The following is a 26,728-nucleotide window of genomic DNA, read 5'->3' as shown; positions in this document are numbered from 1 at the left end:
TCAAAGGTGGAAATTCCGGCAAAGAGGGACTTATTTTCTTTATTCTATTAGTGCTAAGTTTGTATTCACAAAGATGAGGGTTGCCTGTGACAGTGCACAGAGCTCTGTAAAACGCTATACATTAGCACGCAATTAACACATCTTTTAAAGGAGCGACGAGTAGCGCTTATAAAAAGAAATAGTATCCTGAAATGCACTGACAAGATATGCAAAGTAGCGATTTGCTTTATCATTCATCCCAGCTCTTCATACATTCAAAATCCATGACTTCTATGGTTGCTAAAAATAGGCCGACACTCTTACAACAGAAATGGTCTTAAATGAAGAACTTTTTTCCTCTCGTCTCTCGGTAATGACAGCAATTAGGGGATAAGACAAGCAGCTATTAGTTATATATTTTAAATATCCTTCATTCTTTTCACCCGCCACCAACTATTCAAGATAATGCTTAAAAAAATATCAAGGCGGCTTGGCCTCACGCAGATTAAGTCAGTTTAATTTTATTAACGTCGCATTTTAATTCAACACCACCCATTATTTAACCCCTTATAATATATACATACAATTAGACATATATGAGGGAGGGAGATAAGAGACAAAAAAGCTTTATGTATATAATTAATACATGAAGGCTATAACCAGTAGAGAATAATCTAAGCTAAATAATGTGTTTAATGGGTTTGTTGGTGGCACTAAAGAGCCTTGTTGAGTTCTCACTCAGCTGCTCAGATAGTAAGAAGGCAAAAAGCCCTGGGACGGATTAACATATGAAATGTATTACCTTGGGGGCCTTGGAAGTCCTTAGTTTAGGATTATTTGATTATGAGGTAATTCCTTAAGAACATAATTGCCTCTATACTCTCAGGTGACAGAAACATAAAATTCCTGATAATCATAATCGGGTATTGTGTAACTAAGGTACGAAACTGAGACCAACCCTAATAAACACTTGATAAAGCAAATACAACAATATTAATATTAGGTTTTGCTGCTCAAAATATTTATGGATACGGTACTGTATGTCTTTTTTATACTGCCATACTCACTTTAGCCCAGCTGTTGTGCACAAAGACCCCCAGTGCTCTTAGGCAGCTGTCTGCTGGTGGGTTACAGGGAATCATTGGTTCCATGGAGGTGCAAGGCCACAAGTAATATTTTAAATGGATACCCATCAACACATAAATGAATCTCTTTTTAATAATTTTTCCACATCTTAGAATTTAATAAAAGCTATATATTGCAGTTCTGCCTTAACCTAACTTTGTTAACTCTCCCTTAGTTTTATTTCACAGTTGTATGAATTTTTTTAATGAAAAATTAGGGGTATTCTGATTCTAGTTATTTCTTTTAAACCACAATGTATTATATAAACAGGTAACTGGCAGCACAAATCCAAACTTGCACTGTTACGTGTGGCAAACACTCAGCTATAAGCAAGCCACTATTAATGGTATCAATACCACAGGACTAATGTATCTATGAATTTAGCTGACCACTTATAATGAAGCTGAATGAAGTATACAACATATTTTGAGTATAAGGCACCTAAGTTATTTAACCATTTATTAACTGCCAGCTGACTATCCCAATATACAAAAAAAACAAGTAATTTCTCGAAATACTGTGTTTTATTATTGAAAAGGAAGACAGAAACCATCAAACGCTGGTGAACTTACAATCACGACTCAATGTGAAACATGCCTGATATTTGTATAGCACATAAAACATTCACCAAATGGGCAACTGTTTCAGCTTCATGGCCACAGTGTCTAGATTTTAGAAATATAAGGGTTCATTTATAAATATAGACCCTAAAATCCAGTTGCCCATAATAACCAATCCTCAATTAGTTTTAATCAGTCTGATGCCAGTTAGAAAGGCGTTATGAAAGCAAAGTGATTTGTGATTTGTAGCTATGGGCAACTGCACTGGTGCATTTTTAGTACCTACTCATAATATATTCTTTTCCCCAAATGTCAGAAAATATATTATATAGTAATTTAGTTGCCCTTTAAGACAAAGTTTCACTTCATTATATTTACTTGTATGTGGCAAATACATGTTACTATTAATAATAATATATTGTATGTACATGAGCTCAGTCACACTAAGATACCATTAACATTTTTACCTCTCGCATCCATTCTCGAAGCGTTTTACTTGCATCCTGATGCCACACATTATGCACAGAATCTGTCAGAGCCACAGCAGCAACTTTATTTTTCACATCAGCTTCGCGTTGAATCATCTGTTAGGTAAAAATGAAAACAGCTGTAAGGAACATATGGATAGCATCACAGAACCGCTAGCTACAAATTACTGTCCGTACTGTTTGTGCTACCCATTAAAGTACAATTATTACAAATAATAAGTGCGCTTTCAATTGGTCGTGCTCTTTAGCCATTCCAATTTCTAGACAATTGCTTAGAAAAGTACCTGCAATTTAGGACAACTAATATAAGTTGGAAGACAGCACTGACTTTAAGGATAAAGATGGTTAGAAATGGGAAATAGTGTCCAAGTTATATTCATATTTTTTCTGGGCTATGGTGGCTGACTAGAAGTTTCTATAACTAAATTATTTGTATAATGTTTATCTAGTACCAAAGGGGTAAAAACATAAAAACATACACAGTGGTCAGTAAATACAAGAAACAGAATTAAATGCTGAGCAATTCAAGTCATATTTGGAAGAGGCGTTGTGCTTTGAAAAGGCTACAATTTATGATTCTGTCATATCAATTAGAAATCTATATTCTTCCAATTTATACCTCCTATCCAAAGTATTCCATTTTGCCATGTGTTAAAATCATTGGTACAAAAATGAAACAGAATAAAAAAAGTGTGTTTAACCCTTCTGCTGATGGATGTTTGAATGACTGTCAGACTGGCCCACTGGGATACTAGAAAAAGTCCTGGAGGGCACCGGCCCTGTTATCTGCCTGCAAGCCAGCTTCCCAGTCACTGCTCCCCCCTCTACTGCTGTGTGTTCCACTGTGGAACACATGGCCATTTTTAACAGCAAATTAAGTAGTGCAGTGGAGTAGGAAGTGGCTGTGTCTGGTTGGGGGGCCCTTTGGAGGCTGCATGGTGGGTCCTTAAGTCAAGTACGCAAGGGCCCCGGGGTACCCAGGCCAACTCTGGCACCAACAGATATACTATTACGACTAAAATATGGCCCTAGGTATTAAAGCACCAATAGCCTACTGAGCAGTGGAGATGTTCCTATGTAACCCCTGTGGAACTGCAACGTATTAGCTTTACAATGACTCCCATAAAACACTGCACTGCTGCCTACAGCAGGTCTTGGTGGAGTTTATTACAAAGTGAAAGGACAAAGAAAGCAAAATGTACTGCAGAATGTATTTTTCACATCTTCCTTTAGGTCTCCCCACCTCATTTAGTTCCACGTACACTGTCTGAACAAACTGTGTTTTTTCTAACATTAAATCTTAATGCTAATAATTTGTATTAGTTTAATACTGCCATTTTGATGTGGTGTAGTTGGTTGAGGCCCCTACCTGTTAGCATTATGAATGATTGAACACAATACTGGACAATTATATTATAAAGTTATGAAAAATTAACACCTTGATTCTGCGCCTGTTTGTGCATGTAACAACACACTGCGTCCCAGCTGCACTTTGCTCACTGCATCAGGGCAAGTAAATGCACCCTTATGTGTTCCTATTTTGTACTAAAGCCTTTACAATAGGAAAGCTCTTAGTAGCAAGCCTCAGCAATAGCCACTATAAATGGATGGCAAAGCCACTACAATTAACAAGAACTCTGTTAGATTTAGCCTACAGGGTTTGTGATATTTCTAAGTAGGAAAACAATGCATTTGACAGTCATTTATGCTGATGATGACTAGCTCAGAGTGAGCAATTTTTTTACCTGCAAATGAGAAACATTAACATGGAGAACACAACAAAGCTGGAACATACTAATCTCTTTACATTTCCTTTTATTTCATTTATTTACTTTCACCATCTTTACTATCTGCCTCTGTTACTGCTACAGTCCAGCCTTTTTCTTAATGAAACCTGTTATGCTAGTGTGGGGCCCTCTATTAGATCTGCCATGTAAAGAATATACCTTTAACGCTCACTAATGAACACTGCAATGCTGCCATAAGCACTTCCTCAGTGGTTTTACCTTATTGTTGAGAAAACACAAAGGGGCAGATTTATCAATATTCAAATCAATGTTTGTACTGTACCATAATTTAATATATATAATTTAATATATATAAATAGTTTATAAATATAAACTAGATTTTCCAGAAACTTAAACTTCTTTATTTATCAAGCACCAACAACTGTAATAAAATAATTGCCTGGTAAGTTCTTGCCGAGATGTATTTGCAAAATTCAAGCTATTTGTAACACTCACAGCGAATGAAGGGTAAAATGTGATTTAAGTAAATTCAAGTTGCGCAGTTTTTCGTAAATAAGCGCACATTTGCATTCTGGTAAATCTGCCTCTAAGAGTTGGCTTATCAAGGTGTGGTAAATGATTTAAGAAGGAAAACTGTGTAAAAAAATAAATAGTAATCCATTATATATATTACTCCTTATGCATGATCTTGTGGCGCCCATTGCCATCCCAGAAATGAACTATTACAAATAACTAATCTGTTATTTTAAGTTGTGAATTTTATCCTTCTCAGTCTTCATAATTGAAGCCATTATTTTATACAACCTCTGACATCTGCACCCATTTAAATCAATCAGGAAAAATCAGACGGCAAGAAAATTTCACTTAAAAAGTACTGTAAAACCATTTCAAAATGGCTATGCTATTAATGCGACATTTTTCATGGGACCACTGTTTTATTACACTTGAATTTTATACCAGGCTTTGCAATGGCTTAAAACCAATACACAGCCTGAAACTGTCCAGCATTCAGCAAGTTTTGGTGCATTTAATTGCCGTTTTTAACAGCATCAAAAATAGGCCTTAAATCTATGACTAGAAAAGCACACAGGGTTAGAAAGGAAAAGAAAATCACCAAGATATTTTTTTGTGGCACGGAATATGTACATGAGTGTCCTGTAGTAATATTAATGTGAAAAGATGTAACAATGTCATAAAATATAACAGAAAACAGTCATTCAACATGGCAATTCAGTGTTTTACCCAAATCTGCATGCTAATATATGCTTGCTGGCTTCACAGGGACTCTGAAATGCTCTTCCCTTAACTCATAACTTAATTGCATTCATTAATGCTGACCTATTAACCCACCGTTATCTGTGCTGAACTGTCAATGAAGGGTTTAAACTCATACTGTGCCAATATAAAGAGAGTCCTCAAGGCGCATTACATTGCAAACTGTAAAAATAAGTAAACCTGTATGCCATGCAATTTAATCATCTCTGAAACAATGCTCAGGACCTGGGGGTTTTTAGTTAAGAGGTCTTTCCATAATTTGGATCTCCATACTTTACATGTACAGGTATGGGACCTGTTATCCTGGGGTCTTCCGGATAAGGGATCTTTCCATAATTTGGATCTCCATAACTTAAGTCTGCTAAAAATCATTCAAATATTGAATAAACCCAATAGGCTTCTTTTGCCTCCGATAAGGATTAATTACTGTATATCTTAGTTGGGATCAAGTAAAAATTGGAATTATTTGCTTATAATGGAGTCTATGGGAGATGGCCTTTCCTTAATTTGGAACTTTCTGGATAACAGGTTTCCGGATAAGGGAACCCATTCATGTATACAGAAAATTCTTTAAACATTAAATAAACCAAATAGGATTGCTTTGGCTCCAATAAGAATTAATTGTCTCTTAGTTGGGATCAAGTACAAGGTACTGTTTTATTATTACAGAGAAAAAGGGATTCAGTTTTAAAAATTTTAATTATTTAATAAAATAAAATGGATTCTAAGGGAGATGGCCTTTCCATAATTCAGAGTTTTTTGGATATTGGGTTCCAGAATAACTGATAACATACCTGTACTGTATCATAGCGATGGCAGAAAAGATAACAACATAACATGTGTAACTTTCAAAGAGTTATTTGAAAGTGCCAAACGCTTGCAGGTATTAGTATAGCTGTGTCTAGTCCAATTTTAATATATTTTGTTAATTTACAAAAAAAAAAAAATCACTTAAAATGACTTATGACTTTATCTTGCCACTGCCACATGTTACTGTCACATAACAAATACTGGCACTAAGGTGGCATCTATCAATATTTGGATTTTTAAAAATACCAATAGTGAAAGAAAAATCGAATGTCAGTAAATCTACCCCTAAGTTTGCCCAGGAGCAGTAACCCATAGCAACCAATCAGCACGTAGCATTTACTGGTTACCTGTTTAAAAACAAATATCTCATTGGTTGCTATGTCTTACACTTCTGTGTACCTGAGGCACAAGCTAGACTCCTCCTGAATATTTTTGCAATATGTATAACAAATATAATATTTTACCATAAAATGCTTTGCACATAATACATTTTACACAGAGAGAGTAAAAGACCAGACTAACCTCTTATCCACTCATTCACATACACATCAGATGAGAAAAATAAAAGCAAAGTGGGGCTAGATGGCCTATGGGAATAAGGGGAATTATTTCTATCTAAATGTATCTTTGTAAAGTACATGTATCACAGCTGGCAATAAGAATTGGTTCAGTATCTGCTGCATTATAGAAGTGACACTAAACTTTAGTTTGTAGCCCATTATTTGTTAACCATTTGCTTATAAGTGCACATACTTCTCATATAACATCTTAAACCCGTACTCCATAATTATTCTGGGACATGCTGATGTCTTCTTGTCCTTCAAATATAACATTGAGAGAGAAGCGATTCTTTGCTACACAGCATGAGTATGGGAGCTGCTAACCTTCATTTTTTTTTAATTTATTTTAATTTAGCATGAGGTGTTGGTTTAGGTATTTTCACTGATGTACCAGGGTAGCACAACGCACACCAAAGCTCTTCTGTGTCTAGTTACAGGTCTTATGTGAGATCTTTATCAGCAAATAAACACAATGTACAAGTATGGGAAATGTTATCCAGAATGCTCGGGACCTGGGGTTTTCCAGATAAAGGATCTTTCCATAATTTGGATCATCATGTTATTGTTTTTTTATTACAGAGAAAAAAGAAAATCAATTTTAAAAATTGTAATTATTTGATTGAAATAGAGTCTATGGAGGATGGCCTTTCTGTAATTCGGTACAAATACAGATGATAAATCTTTTAAAGCTCCCTCTTACAAAATGCTTTTGTCCCTGCAGTTATTAGCAGCTCTGTGGGCAGGGGACAAAACACTGAGAAGCCCACACCCATTCACTGTTGGCAATCACCTGCATGCGTGGGCGCACTTACTTGTCAGTTCTTGCTGTTGTGTCAGAAATGGAGCAGTCATCATTTCTGAGAGACAATCACCTGTGCTTGCCATGTAAGTCAAAGGAGGCCAATTTCAAGCCTTTTGTCCCCACCCACATAGCTACAAATCATTACCGGGACAATATGCCCAGACTCCCTATGTGCCACTGCCTTCCACCAACACCCAAGAATCCCAGCTGGAGTCTCAGTGCGGGAGTATTAAGAAGCCATTCCAAAATGAGGTGCTTAAATTAAAAAACACAAAAGTAACGTTATTGAAATGAACAAATTAGAACAGATGACATAAAAGAGTTAATTTTAAGAAGAGTCGTTTTATGCCCTGAAATGCTGTACGATTCTCCAATGAACACTTGCCTTCATGTTCTCTAGCAAATATATAGTTTTGGCTTCAAAGAATTTCAATAGGTGCCAGTGGTTTATACCCTGGATGTTGGAGGCTTTATTAGGAGCTATATTGTAGCATAAACCAGTTCTAGAGAATTCATCATTCATTCATAGAGAACATCAATATTTGGCTGTGAATTTTGGCTTGTGTATTTGTGAGTTCTTAAAGTCCTGCTACCAACATCTGATTTCTAAATAACAAAACAACTGCAGCATGGGGGGGGGGGTTCTCAGTAGGTTATATACAGAGGGACTGGCTGTTAATTCTGTTAAAGCACTCATATTGGTTTATGGAAAACCCCTCATATTGTGAAAGGGGATTCCAACAATAAACTATCACATTATAAATGGCTGTTCCTCTTAGTATTTACATATTTATAATATTACAGAATTAATATATATTTCTATTAGACTTTCCAGTCTTTTAAAAAGGTATCCTTTTTTATTTCAGCCCACAAATCTGCATGTCTCTTCCCATGGGCCCCCTGCAAGCCTGACAACTATTTTAAGAAGGCCAAATCCATGTCAGACAATTTGGGTGATACTGGTCAACACCAAGGTTGGCCCATGTTCCCATGCCTTAATAAAGTCCACCACAAAAGAAGATAAGTGAGCGTGGCCTGACATTTCAGGAGTGGCCATCTGAAGGTGCCAGTCATGGCAAAGAACATGAACAAGAAAAAAAGATATAACCCTGCCGTAAACATTTCAGTTTCTCTTATACATCTTAGTTTAGCAGTATGCATTTCCAAATATATTCAGAAAACAAAGCTATAGTGCATGTTTTCAATTGAGAAAGGTCCCAACTGGGACCTAAACGTAATGTTGTTTGTATGTTCTTACCAAATACACAGTTCGTTTTTCACAAAAAAAATCCCAGTGTTTCTGGTCTTTTTGTGGATTCTATGTTTTTTACCATGCATTTGGGTAGTTTTTTGAAGCCGAGTGCTACCCTATGGACATATACATATATATTATATATACAGGTATAGGACCCATTATCCAGAATGCACGGGACCAAGCGTATTCCGGATAAGGGGTCTTTCCGTAATTTGGATCTCAGTACCTTAAGTCTACTAAAAAATCAATAAAACATTAATTAAACCCAATAGGATTGTTTTGGATCCAATAAGGATTATTTATATTTTAGTTGGGATTAATTCCAAGGTACTGTTTTATTTCTACTAAGAAAAAGGAAATCAGTTTTAAAATTCTGAATGATCTCATTAAAATGGAGTCTATGGGAGACGGGCTTTCCGTAATTCGGAGCTTTCTGGATAACGGGTTTCCGGATAAGGGGTCCAATACCTGTGTATGTATATATATATATATATATATACATATATATATATATATCGAACCCAGGGTGGCACTCTGCTTCAGCTCTTACCTCGGGTGCAAGGTAAACAATTTAAATATCCAAAAAAGACCAGCAACACCAAGTTTTATTTAAAAAAAGATCAACAGTGTATTAAAAACGCATGAACAGTATAGTATAGTTTTTTTTCTTTTCCCACTAAGTAAAATACTAAAACATGAAAACTTTAGGATGATAGAAAAGAACGTGACAGATAAGTTTAAGTTCACAATTAGTGGTTAAAGTCAGTGACTTAAGAAAAAAATAATGCAATACTCAAAGCCTTGACGGCTTTATAAATACATATAACAACAAAAAAACGACATTTACATTTAAGATACCGACACGCATATTTTTAGCGCTTGATAATTACACTGAAACATAGCAATCAAATTTATCATTCTTACTAAAATCCACTTCTGCAACAGAATAAGCATATATATATTACATTCCTTCCTGCTGTTATAACGGGGGAGTTAGGCACAGACTCATCAAATGAGAATTCAAATATTATCTTTGCATACAAAATGTCCCAAGACCATATCCCCACCTCGACAAAACAACTGTCCAGTTTAACACTGAAGAAACTCTACAAAAGTTTCTTTTTGGACTCCTGTTGTTCTAGATACACAGTTCCCCAAGTAGTTTTGTCATCAGTGCACCTGTATACACAATGACTGCATTAATGATGATCTTCAAAACTGTTGTTAACATAGTTTTAGAGCTGTTCTTAATCACATTTCACACATTATCAAATGGGAAAAGTATGCACTGTATTGCCCAGAGGTTTTGAAAGTCCACAGATCATATGGCAGGAAGATATGAGAATCACCACACACATACTGTAGCTGCAGGCTGATGAATTGCTTACTGTGAGGAGTGTGTTGGATAACTGGGGAACATTGAAGGCCTACTGACACATCATTTATTTTTTGGTTTTTTTTTTACTTAGTGATAACATAGAAGATCTGACAGCAAGGGTAAAAGATACCAGCCACATTTCTGCAGCCATGGAATTTCATTCAAGGCTAAGTTATCTTGAGCCACTAACTAGTGCAATGCTATGGTATAAGGTAACAAAATAAGGACCTTATGTAATAGATTGTAAGCTCTTTGGGATAGGGACTTCATCCCAACTGTGTATTGAAACACCTTAGCACTTAATTTATATATATATATATATATATATATAACATAATAGAGGGAGGGCACACTCCAAACGATAAATTAAATGCCCAGGTGCCGGGGGAAGAAATAAACAGTATATGAAAAAAAGGGGACTCGGCACTCACAGGTCTTGCAGAAAAAATCAAAATAATTCTTTAATGTGCAAGATATATATATATATATATATATATATATTAGCTTTATGCTTCAATAAATTTATTTTTTTCTCACATTAAGTCCTGTGGGTGCGGCTCATATTTCTGCATGTATATATATATATATAATGTTAAAATAACTATACAATGTTTATGTTTAAACCTGGTAAATCACTGCATACAATTGAGTGCTATATACATAAACAAATACACATCATACTATATATATATATATATATATATATATATATATATATATATATATATATATATATATATATATATATATATATATATATATATACACACATTATACAGAAAAACATTTTTTTATTTTTATTTAAAACAATATTGTTTGTAACCATTTAACAATTTAGTTAACCAAAATTGCACATACAGATAAGTTCATTATTAAAGCAACAGGTGACATTTATAAAAGCTTTTAAAGTTACTTTAGCATTTTGCCATTTTTTTTTCGCTTTTGCATAAAAGCAAAATGCGGAATTGTCAAGAGGCCACAAGTATAACACAAAATAAAGTGCATAATGCAAATGAAACAACTGAACACTATTTGAATTAGAATTAATAACGGTTTGTAACATGAAGATTGCATTTTGTACCATGAATATACTTTCCTTTAACCAAAAAAAGAAATTATGCCTGCATAAACATGATTTTAAAAATATTAAAAATATTCTAAAATTAATTATGGCAATGCTGCCTTCCAATTCAAAATAATTCATAATTTTAATAAAAAAGAAAAGCTGAATAAAGAGCTTAAAACTGAGAATAAAAAAAATTAAATCTGCATGAACCCAAAACAAACTCATAGGACCATTTTCCCTATCAATGTCAGGAGTTCCTTTTGATGATTTTTCTTTTTATAATTACATTTATGTTTTATAGCCCAGAATTTACAAGTTTTTGTGGTACACTTGGGGGTATATTCAGCAAAGTTAAAAAGAGAGGGGAAAGCAAATTACACACAAACATTTATGAAATTATTACGATAGGCAAAAACATTTGGTGTAATTTTTGGCAAAAAGGTATTTTTCACCCATTTGTAATTATATCCCTCAGACCCTGTTTCCTATTTATAAAAAAATGTATCTATAAAATATATGAAACATTATTTTTTAAAAGTGTTACAGATAAAGGCTATATTATAAAAGTAGGTCTATTAGATGATATTAACAGTTGCACATCTGTTAAAAATAATTAAATCCATCCTCAAATCTTTGTTCATTCCAAAATTCACATGTAGTGAAGAACAGTTCTAGCTGAAGAAGACAAAAAAAGAATGATAAAATAGTTGCCTATCTTTAATACTTTAACCTAATGTAAAAGTCAGCCCGGTACATCTGAGTAGGCTACACTGCATTAATACTGGAAAAGGAAATCCTGCCAAAAACATTTAGAATGCACACATTTCTAAAATTACATGATAATAACAGTGTAGCCTACTGGGTTTTTTATAGAAGGGGTGTTAATACAATCCAGCTGTGCTGTGGGTCTTAAATAGAACACAACCAAATAGGAATGGAACTTGAATACACGTTTTGCTAAGAAATCACTAAAGGATAATATTTTTTACGGCAATTAAAAAAAAATAACTTTTCCCCCCAATTGCGTATTTTCCATTACTTTGAATTCATTGCTTCAGATCTGAAACTTTGGATTGGTTCTGCAACTCTCCCATACATTAGCCCTTTTCTCTTTGGCTTGAGGAAATAAACGATTAGGTACAGAGTCACGGTGTAAAGTTCATGTTATCCGTCGCTGTTTTACACCTAGAAAACGTCTGGAAAAATTAATGCAATTCGGGAACCTGAAATTAACTTTCGATGGCTAAGAGGAATAAAATGCTCGGAGGAGGAAAAACCTATTATAAATGTACCAGCATCTGATTGCTTGTGGACAGTTAGCGGTTGAACATAACATTTCCAATGATGAAATGTTGGATATGGCATAAAATGTACCGTATTGATTAATCAGTGCTTTGTTTATGGACTGATAAGGCATAACAAGGCAATTCCAACTCCAGTTACACGACAGCATCTATTACTAAAGGTCAGTTTAAGACCCCAAACCGTCCAAGAATATAAACAGAATTAGAAATGCAGTAGCCATCAATGAAATACAAAAGCTTTTTTTTTTTTTTTTATAAGACCATAAGCTTATTATAAGATAATTTTTTTTTTTTTTTTTTTTTTAAGTGTCCCACAAATATTATTGAAATATTACATTTTGCAGAAAGTTCTAGGATAAAAATCTTAAATGCAATATTCAGTGTGTCACATTATAAGCAAAACCTTAATTTGCTGTTTAAATCTCTTTGCAATTTGAAATCTTCGTTTTCTCCTTTCTAAGAGTCGCCCGTTGTACATTAGTAGCAGGTATTGTGGCAACACAGAGAATGTTTCCTTGTCTTGCCCTGAAAGCTTCCCTCCTCACAAGTCGAAAGCTTTGAGACTTGGAGGATACTGAATGCATTCCATATTATAGCATTTGCTATGTGGTTTGTCCACTGCCAAAGAGACTCTGCATGACAAAGAGCCATTTCACATTGAAACAATTAAGAATTCATACTTGACCCTTTCCATGCTGGAGGACTTGCAGCATGTTGCCAATGAATTCTTTGCCTGGCACTCCAGCAAGTAAAATGGCCATGAAATCTTTAAAGCTATGCCTGATAAGACTGCAGTGGGCTTTAAGTACAGGCCTGACAGATTACTGTAGTTTATGCTCAAAGCCTGTCTCTTCCAATCTAATGTTTTGCATAAATGTCTCAATTGGGAATTAAAAAAAAGAAAAAGAGAAATCCAATTACATCTTAAGGTTCTGCTTGTCCATTTAAGGACACTACCCCAGGTTAATTTTTGTTATTTATTTACTCATTTTTTGAGGAATAGAACAAACATTAGAACATTATTTACATTAGAAATAAAGGGAAACATGTGTACAGTGTGTTATTTAGACTAGCACCTTTTGCTTTTTTAAGAAAAAGATGTATGTATTTGCTATGTTTTGCTACTTGGGCGAAGAAAAGCTTCTTACTATATGCATATACTACCACGTTTTGCAAGTTTAACTTTGCATAAATACTAATAAATGCTATTATAACCAAAACCCACTGTATACAGTTTAATACATTCATAGAGTTACAGGATTTATTTGACCATAGTATAACTCCAAATTCCAATAATGTGACCTTATATAACTTGGGCACAAAAACATATTTTTTAACCAAGATACCAGATGCAATTATCATTCAATATATATTATTATATAACTGACCCCACACTAAATGCCTTCCTAAAAACACAGACTCAGAAGGAACAGTGTCAATGTATGGACATATATTTTGTAATAGGCAAATAATAATGGGCACACGCAAACATTTATCATGGATATGTCTGTATCTATAAATATATATTTATTTGTTTACACTCACAGACATAATCATTATTTAGGAAAATGGGTTAGGTATAATCCTTTTACTTGGCCAAATTTGCTCCTACCTGTGGTTAAATAAATTCCACTAAGCCCTAACTATTTAATTCACTCGCTACTTCCTTTCTGGCGATGTGAACTCCACATGCTGGCTAGAAGCGCAGCTGGCAAGGAATATGAGCCTCATTGCTGGACCAACTTGGCCTTCTGGCTTTGATGGAAATGACATTTCTAATGCAAAAAATGTTATACTGTATTGTAGTGTGTTGACACTGTCTTCCTGAGAAGTGCTAGTGACGTTACCTCTAACATTAATGCTTCATTACAGCTTCCGACTACCAAATAAAATGGAATGAATGAAACACTTTCCAAGAGTTTAATGTAGATTTATTTCCAAATAAAACAATGATAGTAACAATCTGGTAACGTTCATGAGAAAAGCTATAACGGAGGAGAGGCAGTGCCCCCTAGTGTCAGTCAGAAATCAGAGAGATAAAAGAAGTCAATAGCTTCACATTACTAGTCTGTTAAAAATGAAGACATAATCATTTTCTACACCCATTATAGGCAGCTTTAAATGAATATGAATAACACGCACTGGCCTGTAACGCAAATAAGAAATATAAATGCACAGCGGCTGCATATACAGGAATAGGGTGTAATTAACAATGGCCCAGAATGATGAAAGCTAATGTAAAGATGCACAGACTAAGAACATTGATGGTGACATTGCAGTAAGACTAAAGTTAGCTATGCATTACACAAGCCATATTTGCAGTGCTTAATAGAGATAAAGGGGTTAAATAAAGCAGGGAATCATCTCGAGATAGCAGGCCATGCATGACAACGGGTGTCAGAGAGCCTAGCAGAGCCACTCACTGTGAAGATGTGTAATGGGAACTCCAGAATGCACAATGTAGACAGCATGGGCTGAATGACTAAATTGGAATGTCTGGGGCCCAGTCAGGAGGTTTCTAAACCACTGTGGATTATAATTCCAATAAATGTTAGGCTTCGCAAAGACTTTTTTTTTTTTTTTTTTTTTTTTACACAGGAATGACTACATTTAACTGTTGCTGTGACCACTGAGTATGTGCTGCAAGGTGAATATTTCCCTTACACAGTGACTGGCATTAAATGCACTGGCTGGCTCTCAGGCAGTTAAACCTGTATTGTAACTATAATGTAAGGATAGGGAAGGACAACCCAAGTATATACAATTTTCACTTGTCTTGGAGGCAGCACCCTGTTCTGTTTCAGTGCTATTATTTTACCAAAGGACAAACAGTCTGTGGGGGCCAATTTATCAAAGGTCCATTTCCCCCTGCAAATTAGAGTCTCCCCTAAGCTTGAATTTTTTTTCCATATTCTTTCACAAATGTATTAGTACACAATTATTATTTTTTTTTTTATAAATTGTGTGCTTTGGAGCTATTTCCTAAAGCATATAATGGTCAAAAATTAAATAGCTGCAGTTAATCAATTAGCAAACAATGTATTTGTGTGGTAAAATAATTACAATTATCTATAGGAATCTTGCACTATGAGAATATCTTTCTGCATGTTTTCAAGCGTAAAATAAATTGTTGCCAATAATAGTAAATATAGCAAACACGCAAATTTGCCCCAGCAAGCATATAACTCCAGATGAAAGCAACATAGGGTGAAAATGAGGAGAAGTTTAGATTTATTAAATCTCAAAAACTATAAGAGATTGACTGTTACTGACAATGTTTTCATATTTTTGCAACAAGGTCCTAAACCTGAAGGTGTGAAAATACTTTAAAAAAACTAATGAGAACATTCTAGGTAGGTAGAGTCTTCCCCTCAGTGGGGCATAGTGTGAGAGAACCATCGTATATGAAATAACAGAATAAAGCTGCTTTATTTCTAGGTGCATTTGCTAAGTTACAAGTGTTTAACCTACCAGCAAAGCTAGGAAAAAAAAAAGAAGAAAAAAAAAAAGGAAATTCACCCTCATAATTTCCCACCCATCCCTGATCACTTCACACACATGTATGTTGTTTTCTGCTTGTCATTGGTTGTAGAAAAAAAACATATGGAAGATTGATGCACACTATATAACAGCTGGCGGGCCAAGAGTGTCCCACCCATGGACTAGGAATTAAAGTGACAAATATAATAAAATAAAACTGTAAGCCCAAATTATAACAAATTCTCTACTGCTCATAATGCTTTGCTAATTTCCTTTGCTTAAGAAAACTCAGATTGTAAAGCTATAAAGGCTTATAATAAGATCCAGCATAAACACTGTCAGATAATAAAATAATACTACCCTATTAAAGCACTTAACTTTTCCAGGCACTGTACTGAAGTGCCAGCAAAACAAATCTGTTACTGTTTATAGGATCTGCTAGTTATAAATGTACAAAAATGTATGTTTAACAAAACAGCATTATTTATATTATATACAGAGTTGTATGTAAGTAGTAAAGCAGGTAAAGCAGCACTCAAATAATTGGCATTCTAAAAGCACAAAATAAAATGCTCAAGGACTCCTAAGTCCTAAGACTTCAGTGCTCTGAAGTAATTTATATGTAATGTACTATTACCCCACAATGTTGGCTTCAGAAACAATACCAGTTTATTCTACTAAAAATACCAAACTACTATAGATTATATAAATAAGCTGCTGTGTAGCCATGGGGGCAGCCATTCATTCTGAAAAGGGGAAAAGGCACAGGTTACATAGCAGATATATACAAGAATACAATGGGTTTAAATTCCTGTGTAACAACTAACTCATTGTATCCTACAGATCTTATCTGTTATCTGCTATATACCCTGTGCCCTTTCTCCCTTATTTAGACTGAATGTCTACCCCCATGGCTAAAAATTTGGAAAAACTCAAAAATCTTGAATGTGCAAAATTGAAACTCAGTCAATTTCTTAAAAACATTTAAAATGAATGTAGTAAAATTATATTTACCATTCATTTTCAATGAGTCTGCCAATTTCAAAACAATCTCATGACCTTATATTTAAAAATAGCTTAAAATATGAAAAATGCAACTCCCATTGACTTCTACCCGATCTTGCCAGATTTTAGGTGCCAAACTATTTTTTAACAAAAGCTCACTCTGGGAAATAAATGTAAATTGCCCAAAACCCAACCTGAATTATCAAACTCACCTGAGGTAAAATTATAATTGCTTGGGCAACCATAGAGTCCTAAGAGATTTGCTCATTTGGCAAAATCAATAGAGATTTGTTGGGTAAAATCTGTATTGAAGTGCTAATGCAGATGCACTTTTAAACCTGCCTGGTAGATATCTGGTCAATTATCAGCCAGGTATCACGTAGGTATCAGGTCAGGTAGGCTCTCCCAAGGGCCCCATAAGGCCAATATGCTACAGACTCAAGTCAGCAGCTTTTATCAACCAATGTACAGCCACCTTAAGTCTGACCATAAACAATCATAGAACGATAAACCAAATCTCTAAGGGTAATGTCCCACGCAATAGATCTCCGCTACCGTGGGTGATTAGTCTCCCTGAAATGCTTTTCCACCGGCAAAAAAGTGAATCGCCGGTGGATAGGCCTACGAATCTCATCCATTTTTTCCAAGTTGCCTGCAAGAGGAAGCCTCGTGACTTTGGAAAACTGAAATGATTAATAAGCTTTTCCACCGGCGATTACCTTTGTTGCTGGTAGAAAGGCATTTCAGAGAGATTTGTCACCCGCGTTAGCAGTTATCTATCGTGGGCAACTAATCTTACCGTGGGACATTACCCGAAAGAATATTAATGGCAGTTCAGGCTAAGTATACAGAATGAGAATGTGACAACACCTTGATGGAATGGTAACAGACATAAAGCAATTAAGCAATTAAGATCATTTTCTTAAATTGAGTTGAGTTGTTCAGGGTTACTCACTATCTGATGTCTTAGATAGATGTTAATGAAGCTATCACAGAGAGAAGTCACCACTCATGTCTAGAAAGATAAGACTAGGAGTAATTAAAGCAATTTGCTGCCTCTACAGTAGGAGAAAATGCGAGGACACCATTGTTCTACAGTAAAAAATATCTTTACAGTGAATTTATAAAAACATTCATTCAAATAGAGTAGTAATGCAGCTTAATGACAGCATGTTTTTGGTTTTTACTTTATAATTTATATTGGATGACAGTGGTGGCTGCTCAGAGCCATGGTCACATGTGATTGCAGAGTATCTGTCAACTTTGTGACCACAGTACATTGTACTCTCTCTCATGAGGCACCACTAGGAAACGGTGCACAGATGTAAAGACTTTCCTTGTATCTATTAAAGAAAGGCTTTAAAGATAATGCCTTCCTGAACGCCTTGCAATCTTCTACCAAAACCAAAGCTCAGCGAAATGGAAAACATACATGTTTCTGGCTTTAACAAATAACACATACTGGATCCATGGCAACTTTGTTTACATGTCTGGTTCCCCTCATAATACTGGGTTGAGAGACAAAAATGTTAAATTAGAGCTGTCATGATTGTTTTCACGTGCTCTTGTTTGGCAGATATAAAGTCTACTCTGCACAAGCCTGAGAGACTATCCAAACATAAAAAGCAATAAGAACTATACATATAGACACAAGTTAAGCAAAGAAACAGCCATTTCTTGAATACTATGTGTTCATGAAAGGCTTGTGCACTACAATCAAAAAATAATGTTACTCACATGTGTAAGCCGATTAGTTGGTCCCAATCGTTCAAAAGCATCCAGAACCTAACAGTATACAGTCAGTGGCAGAATCTAAAATGTAATGCTACTATCCCCATTTACATATGTTACTGCTGAACTAACTGCAGACCCAAGAATGATGAAATTTCATGCAGGATCTGTTTATTTTGGCACCCTGCTACACATCAGTACACAGTCCAACAATGCTGTTTTTCTTCACAATGACAGGAGCATCCATAATAGGAAAATTCCTCATTGAAAATTATCTAAAAAGAATTGGAAGCAAAAATAATTTTTTTTAAGCTTCGAAGCTTATGGTTCTTATCAACTTTCATGGTTCTTTTTCAGTTTTATCCTAGTATACCAACACTACTCTAAATGCACAGGAATAAAGAACAATAGTGGGGTCTGGACTAAACAACTAAATATGCTCTTGAATTTAACTGCTATTTCTATGCATATTTTCAGCAATCTTTTTATGCATTTACCTTAACAAAACTGAGTCTCTTCTACACTGCTAACCTATATCTTGGCACTAGTGGGCATGCTTAAGGGAATGCCCTCCCCTTTAAGCAAAACAGTCCCTTTGCTAAATGTATATTGAAGCAGTAGAATTCTTAATGAATCGCATAAGTCAGTGTAGGACTGGCCAGAAGGGATGACTTTGACGTAGTTGGCCAGCTTGAAGTATATTGCAATATATAGACAAACAATCCCTGTTTTGCTTAAAGGGGAGGGCATTTCTTAGTAGCTTAAAGGAACAGTAACACCAAAAAATAAAAATGTTTTTAAGTAATCATAATACAATGCACTCTTGCCCTGCACTGGTAAAATTTGCACATTTGCTTCAGAAACACTTCTATAGTTTATATAAAAAGTTGCTGTGTAGCCATGGGGGCAGCAATTCAAGCTGGAAAAAGGAGAATGTCTTAATGCCCTATATCAGTGCTGTCCAACTGGCGGCCCGCGGGCCGCATGCGGCCCGCGACCCCCCTCTGTGTGGCCCCCCACCTGTCTGGCTGCTTTGATGGCTTACTCTTGTGTAAGCTTTAAATGGTATCAGTACTGTGATTAACTGCCCCCCCTGCATGGTTCTCACCTCAGATTCAGGCTGTAATCAGGCTGTATTGTTTAAATATGTAATCCCCTGTGTTTTTCACACCTTTTAATACCTGCATTGTTCAACCCCTGCAGTGTTCACACCTCAGTCTCAGGCTGTAATCACCCCCATTGTTCCCCTGTTCACACCTCAGGAGCAGTAGAAACCCACAAATAAACCCTGCACACTACAAAAAGAACATATACTGAGGTGCTACTGCAATTAAAATGTTTTTTAATATATAGTTATTGTGCAGACTGTAGGAGCAGTCCCAGCATTGTGTCACTGTAGGCTGCCTGTGTGTGCCATATACACAGGCAGCATAGGGCAAGCAGAGTATGGCACACACAGGCAGGGTAGGGAAGGCAGAGTATGGCACACACAGGCAGAGTAGGGCAGGCAGAGTATGGCACACACAGGCCAAGTTTGGCACAAACCAGCCAAGAATGGCACACACAGTGAAAGTATGGCACACGCAGGCAGGGTAGGGAAGGCAGAGTATGGCACACAGGCAGGGTAGGGCAGGCAGAGTATGGCACACACAGGCCAAGTATGGCACAAACCAGCCAAGAATGGCACACACAGTGAAAGTATGGCACGCAGGCAGGGTAGGGCAGGCAGATTATGGCACACACAGGCAGGGTAGGGAAGGCAGAGTATGGCACACACAAAGGCAGGGTAGGGAAGGCAGAGTATGGCACACACAAAGGCAGGGTAGGGAAGGCAGAGTATGGCACGCAGGCATGGTAGGGAAGGCAGAGTGTGGCAGGTTTTTGCTGTACTACAACCATTAATATGGGTATGGTCATGTGATAACATGGGTGTGGTTTCAAGTGGGTGCGGTTTTAAAAAGGGGAGTGGTCAAAACTGGCTTCCATTATCGGCCCTCCACCACGTAGGTCGGAAAAATTCCGGCCCTCGGTACAACAGAAGTTGGACAGCACTGCCCTATATATATTGATAATGTGTGAGTGCAGAGGATCTCTTGTTGTTGTTTATATGTATTGTGTGGTCACAAACTCATTGCACCCCCGCCTAATGGTTTAGAATTTAGTGGTTGAGCACAACTTTCCCTTTTTTTGCCATGCTTAAGGGAATACACAAGCTATTTCCAAGGAACCTTGCAAAAGTTTTGGCTAGTTGAACATAAGGAGAATTATAACCTGCATGTGTGCATACAAAGAATCCCTTCAGAGGATCTATAATAACAAGACAACATATGCCAATGATGTCTGCAATATGGCAACCACCCAAAGATACATGAACATTGGGTTTGGCAACTATCTTGATAATAGATAGTTAAAAATGATAGTTTTAAACCTATTTGTTGTGAGACAACTATAATTTTCCCAATGAAAACTTTAGATGTGAAATCTTTGGTCATGCTTCTGAAATTTGGCATATTAATGCAGTTTCATATAAATTATCCAAATATCTTTCCTACCAAAAAATGACAAATTTGGTCTGTTCCCAAGGGCTAATTAAAGAAAAACTATACCCCCAAACAATATAGGTCTCTATAAAAATATATTGCATAAATCAGCTCATATGTAAACCCTGCTTCATCTAAATAAACCATTTTCATATAAACATATTTTTTTAGTAGTATGTGCCCACTCCTGAATAGAAAATTGGCATTTTAAGAATTAAGGGCCACCTTCTGGGATCATATGAGGCACGGTGCACACAAACAAGCCAAGGCACACAGTTCTGCCTTTCACTTCCACACTTATTCCTGTTACAGTTAGAGCTGCATTATTTCTGGTCAGGTGATCTCTGAGGGAGCACACAGCCCATCACAACTTCCCGTTGTTTTCTACAAATTCCAGGCAAAATGCATACGTTAGAATTTCAAGCAAAATAATTGCTCATTGGGAATTTGCTGTCATGGGTAATTATTTTGTTTTAATGATAAATACATGAAAAAATTTATTTTGTTTTGTTACTCAGTTTTTTACTAACCCGGTAGTACAGCAGCAGAAAATGCAATGTAAGATAAAGGACAAAGGACAATTTAAACTGCCACGGCTTTTAAAATCTTAGTGGGAAAAAGACTGAAACTCTCCTAATGTTTCCATACATTTTAACTCCACAAGAGAATATGAAAGGATAGAAGATTTTTAGGGCAGGAGCAGCATTCTTGCATGCCCTATACGCTACCCACTTAGGATATAAGCCCTTCAGGACAGGAAATGCTTTACATACAGATACATTTAAAAAATTGCAGGGCGCACTCTGGGTCTTTTAATTACAATGTACTAAACTTTTGTTGGTTAGAATTTTGGACCAGGTCCTGGGTGTTTTTCAAGAAAATAAAAGTTTCGTACTGTGGAATTAAAAGACCCAAAGTGACCCTGTGTTTTTTTTCTATATAGTCTTCTATATTAGATGAGCTGCACCTTGGCACAGTGTCATCACTTTTAGAAATAAGCTAGAGTTTCTCAGTGGTGTGCTTTCCTTTGGTAGGTCTTTCTTCTACACTTACATTTGCCTAATGCCTTCACCATCATGTTGTGGCACTTCCTTCCCATAATAAATCCATTACAGGATCCAAACATCTGCCTGGAGTCTCTACTTAAGGTTTCTAGGGCGTGTTTTGCTGTCTCCTAATTAAAATTGTTGCCTTGCTCTAAGTACAAAATATATTTTGGGACATGGGTACTGCTCATAGATACATTTTAGTGCTCATTCTCTTTCAGCAGTTTTATTGCTTTTCCAGTTTTACTGTTATTAATGAACAATTAAATATTGTCTGCTAGAGTTCTAGTGCAAACAATAAAATGCCTGTGCGTTACTAGAAAATTCCACTGTCTGGCTATCAAGTAGAAAAACTGCAAAACTTTGCAAGAAAGACACAGTTTTCATGGCACAGTCTAATAAAGGTCCCAGGTGGCCCCTGCCATGCCAGCTGGACAAGCCAGATTAAAGGAATAGAAGAGCTGTCTTCAACATAAATAGCTATACCTCTCCCCTGCAGCTGCACGGTGCTTAGGTACTGAATAATGATAAAAATATTATAAATTGTTTAAAGACAACACTAGTGGTGCCAAAGCTTGGGAACAAATATTTGGACAGCTATCAAATACTGTGTTTGCAGTTATGAATGAGAAAATGTATCAGGAATATTTTTATTTAGCAAATGTGCATTGCAAACATCCAGGGCCTATGTAAATGATGCAACAAAAGGCAGACATTGAGCAAAGTTTTCAAAAATGACCAGATAATTGGCTGGAGTAAGAAATGACTAAACATGTTGAATTTATTCTAATATTTCTTACCTTCTATGACAACCAAAAAGAGGACCAATGATCTTTATGTTTTTGGAGGATGGATAACAGTTGCAGGTCAGCAGAGATATAGTATATCTGCTTATTTATGAACGCAAGCTCAACACACTAAAAGGGACACAAAACTGAGCAAGCACTGATGGATGCAAGTATCTTAGTGTCTATGTGTCCATAAATGCATCTTAGCAACTTTAGTGAGTGCCAATGTGACAGTCACATGCAATTAATGCCCGCATTGACACAAAGCAATTCTGCATCCCCATTGGTGCATCATGTCCAAGTTGCAGCAGAACCTACCAACATGGAATCCTGGGGGCATGTTGCATTGTGATTAAAAATATGGTGCTTTTTGTACTCTGCATTTGAAAAGGAGCCCTATAATCTCCAATTTAAGCTCTCTATACATATTGACCAGAAAGAATAAAGTTATTTGCAATTTAAACTTTGGCCAATATATATTTGGTCTATCTCTTAATGCCCTTTTTCTGGGGTGGAAAAAAATGTGAAGTTTTTTAACAAATTCAGGTGCAATTAGGGCATTGTGTAAAATGTATTTTAGTGAGATATTCTGGGAGATAATGATTTTCATATTTCCATTGTGTTTTTTATGCAACAAAGGCCGCATCATGTTCTTTCAAACCCCATCTGCCTGCCTTTCTCAACAGGCTATATTCTATACATATGTAGGACACAGTTAAGTGTAAATCAGAAAATGCTGCTGTAAGAGGGAAAATGCTTTGCAGCTTAGGCTGTAATGTTGCATTTATTTGCATTTACATGCATATTGATATGTATGTACTACAAACATATCAATACGCATGTAATAAGACACTATGGGGCCCATTTATCAAAGTACGATTGCCTTCGAATACAAAAAAATCATAATTTTTTCCAAGTTTTTGTACCTTGCGTATTTTTGCAGATTTTTTTCGCTAATTTGCACGTCTTTTTCGTACTGTGCGTCAAAAATTATGCAACAAAATTGTATTGTCGTGCCGAGTACTAAAGTTTTGGATTCATTCAAGCTTCGTTATCATGACTTTCCTTGGGCCAGGTTGGAGCTGCAGAGTGCCATTGAGCCCTATGGGAGACTTTCCTTGGGCCAGGTTGGAGCTGCAGAGTGCCATTGAGCCCTATGGGAGACTTTCCTTGGGCCGGGTTGGAGCTGCAGAGTGCCATTGAGCCCTATGGGAGACTTTCCTTGGGCCAGGTTGGAGCTGCAGAGTGCCATTGAGCCCTATGGGAGACTTTCCTTGGGCCGGGTTGGAGCTGCAGAGTGCCATTGAGCCCTATGGGAGACTTTCCTTGGGCCAGGTTGGAGCTGCAGAGTGCCATTGAGCCCTATGGGAGACTTTCCTTGGGCCAGGTTGGAGCTGCAGAGTGCCACTGAGTCCTATGGGAGGCTTCCAAAATCATGCACAGAAGGATCAGAACAGTCAGAAAGGTTTTGCCGCCGTTTACGATCGTTCGGATATGAAAACTTTGTGACTTTCGGATCGCCACTACGATATTATCATGACTAATACGATTTTTTCGTAAGCATTTTCGTGATATTTGCAATCATCAGAAATGATCTAATCTGAATTTTACCAATTTTGGGATTCAAACTCGTACTTTAATGAATCAGCCCCTAAGAAAAGCAGAATACATAGAGGTTTGTGTTGAAAAATGCTCTGCATATTAGAACACATTCACTTATCCTGACGAAGTGAGCAAAGTGCACTTTCAGACACAATCACCAGAAATCACATATTTTTGCAGTCCACAGTCAACAGATTCTTTAGACACAAGCACGCTGCTTCTGTTGACAAGGGCGCTGTAGGTACCCTGGAGCTACAGTCTAGTCAGGGGGTACAGTTAACTCCAGGGTTCACATAGGGCCGCGCGTCAATAGACAGTTTCACAGTTCAGAATCTATGCTTTTTCCTTCTGATAAAAAAGTCCCACCCCTTCTTGCTTCATTTTTTTTTAACTATTTACATATTTAAAAATAATTTTGGATTTGTTTTAGTCCCTCTGAATTACCCTTTTCCTTAAAGGCGTTTTTTCAACACTATCAAACCACAGGTTCTGCTTTGCGATTTTAAAAACATTCCATTTTCAGAGATGCCCTTATACTGGCAAAGTTTGCATGGCTAAAATTTAGTTTTTTAGTTACTCCCTTATTGAGTTGTCTCTGCAGCATAATCTCAAAGAGAACATGTTATGAACACACCAAGCTTTAAAAATTACCTAAAACTATAGTCATCTTTGAAAGACAATCTCAATAAAAACTGCTCATATACAAGATGAATGCAAGAAGATGCATAACCTGGTGATCTCATGACCTATCATCTGTTATACAGAGACCCATTATCCAGAAAACTCAGAATTTCACAAAGGCCATTTCCCATAGACTAATATCCCATATTTTGCCTGAAAGATTAGAAAATATCTAAGCAAAGAAATTATGTACATCAAGTTTTGAAAGCCCAGAGACACAGTTTTACCCGAAGCAGAGCCTCCTGCAGACCAGCAATCCACATGGGGCTACCAAATAGCCAATCACAGCCCTTATTTGGCATCCCAAAGGACTATTTTCATGCTTGTGTGGCTCACCAACACTTTTTACATTTAACTGTGGCTCACCAACACTTTTTACATTTGATTGTGGCTCATGAGTAAAAAAAGGTTGGGGATCCCTGCTGTAGATAGACATAGAGAAGATGATAGTGTTAAAAGCAAGTTTAGGATATCATATTCTCTGCAAAGCACTGCACAATATGTGAACTTTGTATACATAATATATAATACATTTATCAAACTGTGTTATGGTACTATAAACCCATACATATCTTTACATGAAAACAAAAATACAACTATAAAATCAAAGCTGTTTAAAAATGTTAACAGGCATATATAAACATAAATATAAACAGGCAATAATTTACCACTTGAACACTAACATTGCAAATGTAATTGCCATTCCAGGGGATTGTATTTCTGACCGTCATACACAGAGGTATCAATGAAGTACTGAAGATGAGCATCAGAAAAGTGATCACCTAAGGAAGGGCCCTAAACACATTACAGGGAACATCAGAGTCAGCTAAACTGTGTGCTGTCCAGTTCTGAAAAAATGATGTTTTCCAACAGATCCTTTCATCGATAAATAAACAATAAACCAGGCCCTTGTGTTTTTAAAGACTAAATAATACATATTTTCAACCTATTCTACCAACAAATAGTAGTAATTATAGTAATGGTTGAACAGGCCCTGCAATAGTAAGTTACAAATCACAACATAAGCATTCATCAGGGGGGTCTCCATCGAAACTTGAAGCACAAAAGGTTTTCTATGGTACAACAAATAAGTATTTAGATATAGAAAAAGTGAAAGAAACCAAGGTGTTAATCTCTGGCAAGCAACTGGAATTGCTATGCATTCTGGAGAAGGAAAATTCATGTCCCCCCTTCTAAGTATTCAGAGTGTTTTCTGTACATACAATAACCTCTAATTGATATGTGCTGGCCTATCCGTAAAAGCCTATTGTGTTCTCAATGACAGTTAATGGTGAAAATCTGTGAGCCCAAAGGAGTGACTCTCAAAGAAAACCAGTGAGAGTTGACAGCTCCGCCTCTTGTGATTTCAGATCCCACTATATTAAAAAATGTCCTGCTGAGAACTTTTCTTCAATTCATTTCCATATTGTAAACATAACGAGACCACTCATGTTTATTTGTAGGCAGCTGATCCCTCGGGGGCCCTCACAGCTGCACAAGAGCAG

The 26,728-nt window shown here is 36.4% G+C and overlaps 1 protein-coding gene across 6 annotated transcripts in view; it reads right to left on the bottom strand.

Annotated features, from left to right (window-relative positions):
- The window catches only part of fam172a (family with sequence similarity 172 member A), a 267,655-nt gene that overhangs the window by 85,910 nt on the left and 155,017 nt on the right, over positions 1-26,728 (bottom strand). For all 6 annotated transcript variants that reach the window (XM_012959791.3, XM_031897951.1, XM_031897944.1 and 3 more), the window contains one exon: positions 2,132-2,248. In XM_012959791.3, the coding sequence (XP_012815245.1) occupies positions 2,132-2,248 (117 nt within the window). The remainder of the gene's footprint in view (positions 1-2,131; positions 2,249-26,728) is intronic.

This window comes from Xenopus tropicalis, chromosome 1 (assembly GCF_000004195.4).
Source record: "Xenopus tropicalis strain Nigerian chromosome 1, UCB_Xtro_10.0, whole genome shotgun sequence".
Lineage (NCBI taxonomy): Eukaryota > Metazoa > Chordata > Amphibia > Anura > Pipidae > Xenopus > Xenopus tropicalis.
This window is presented reverse-complemented; position numbering and strand designations above follow the sequence as displayed.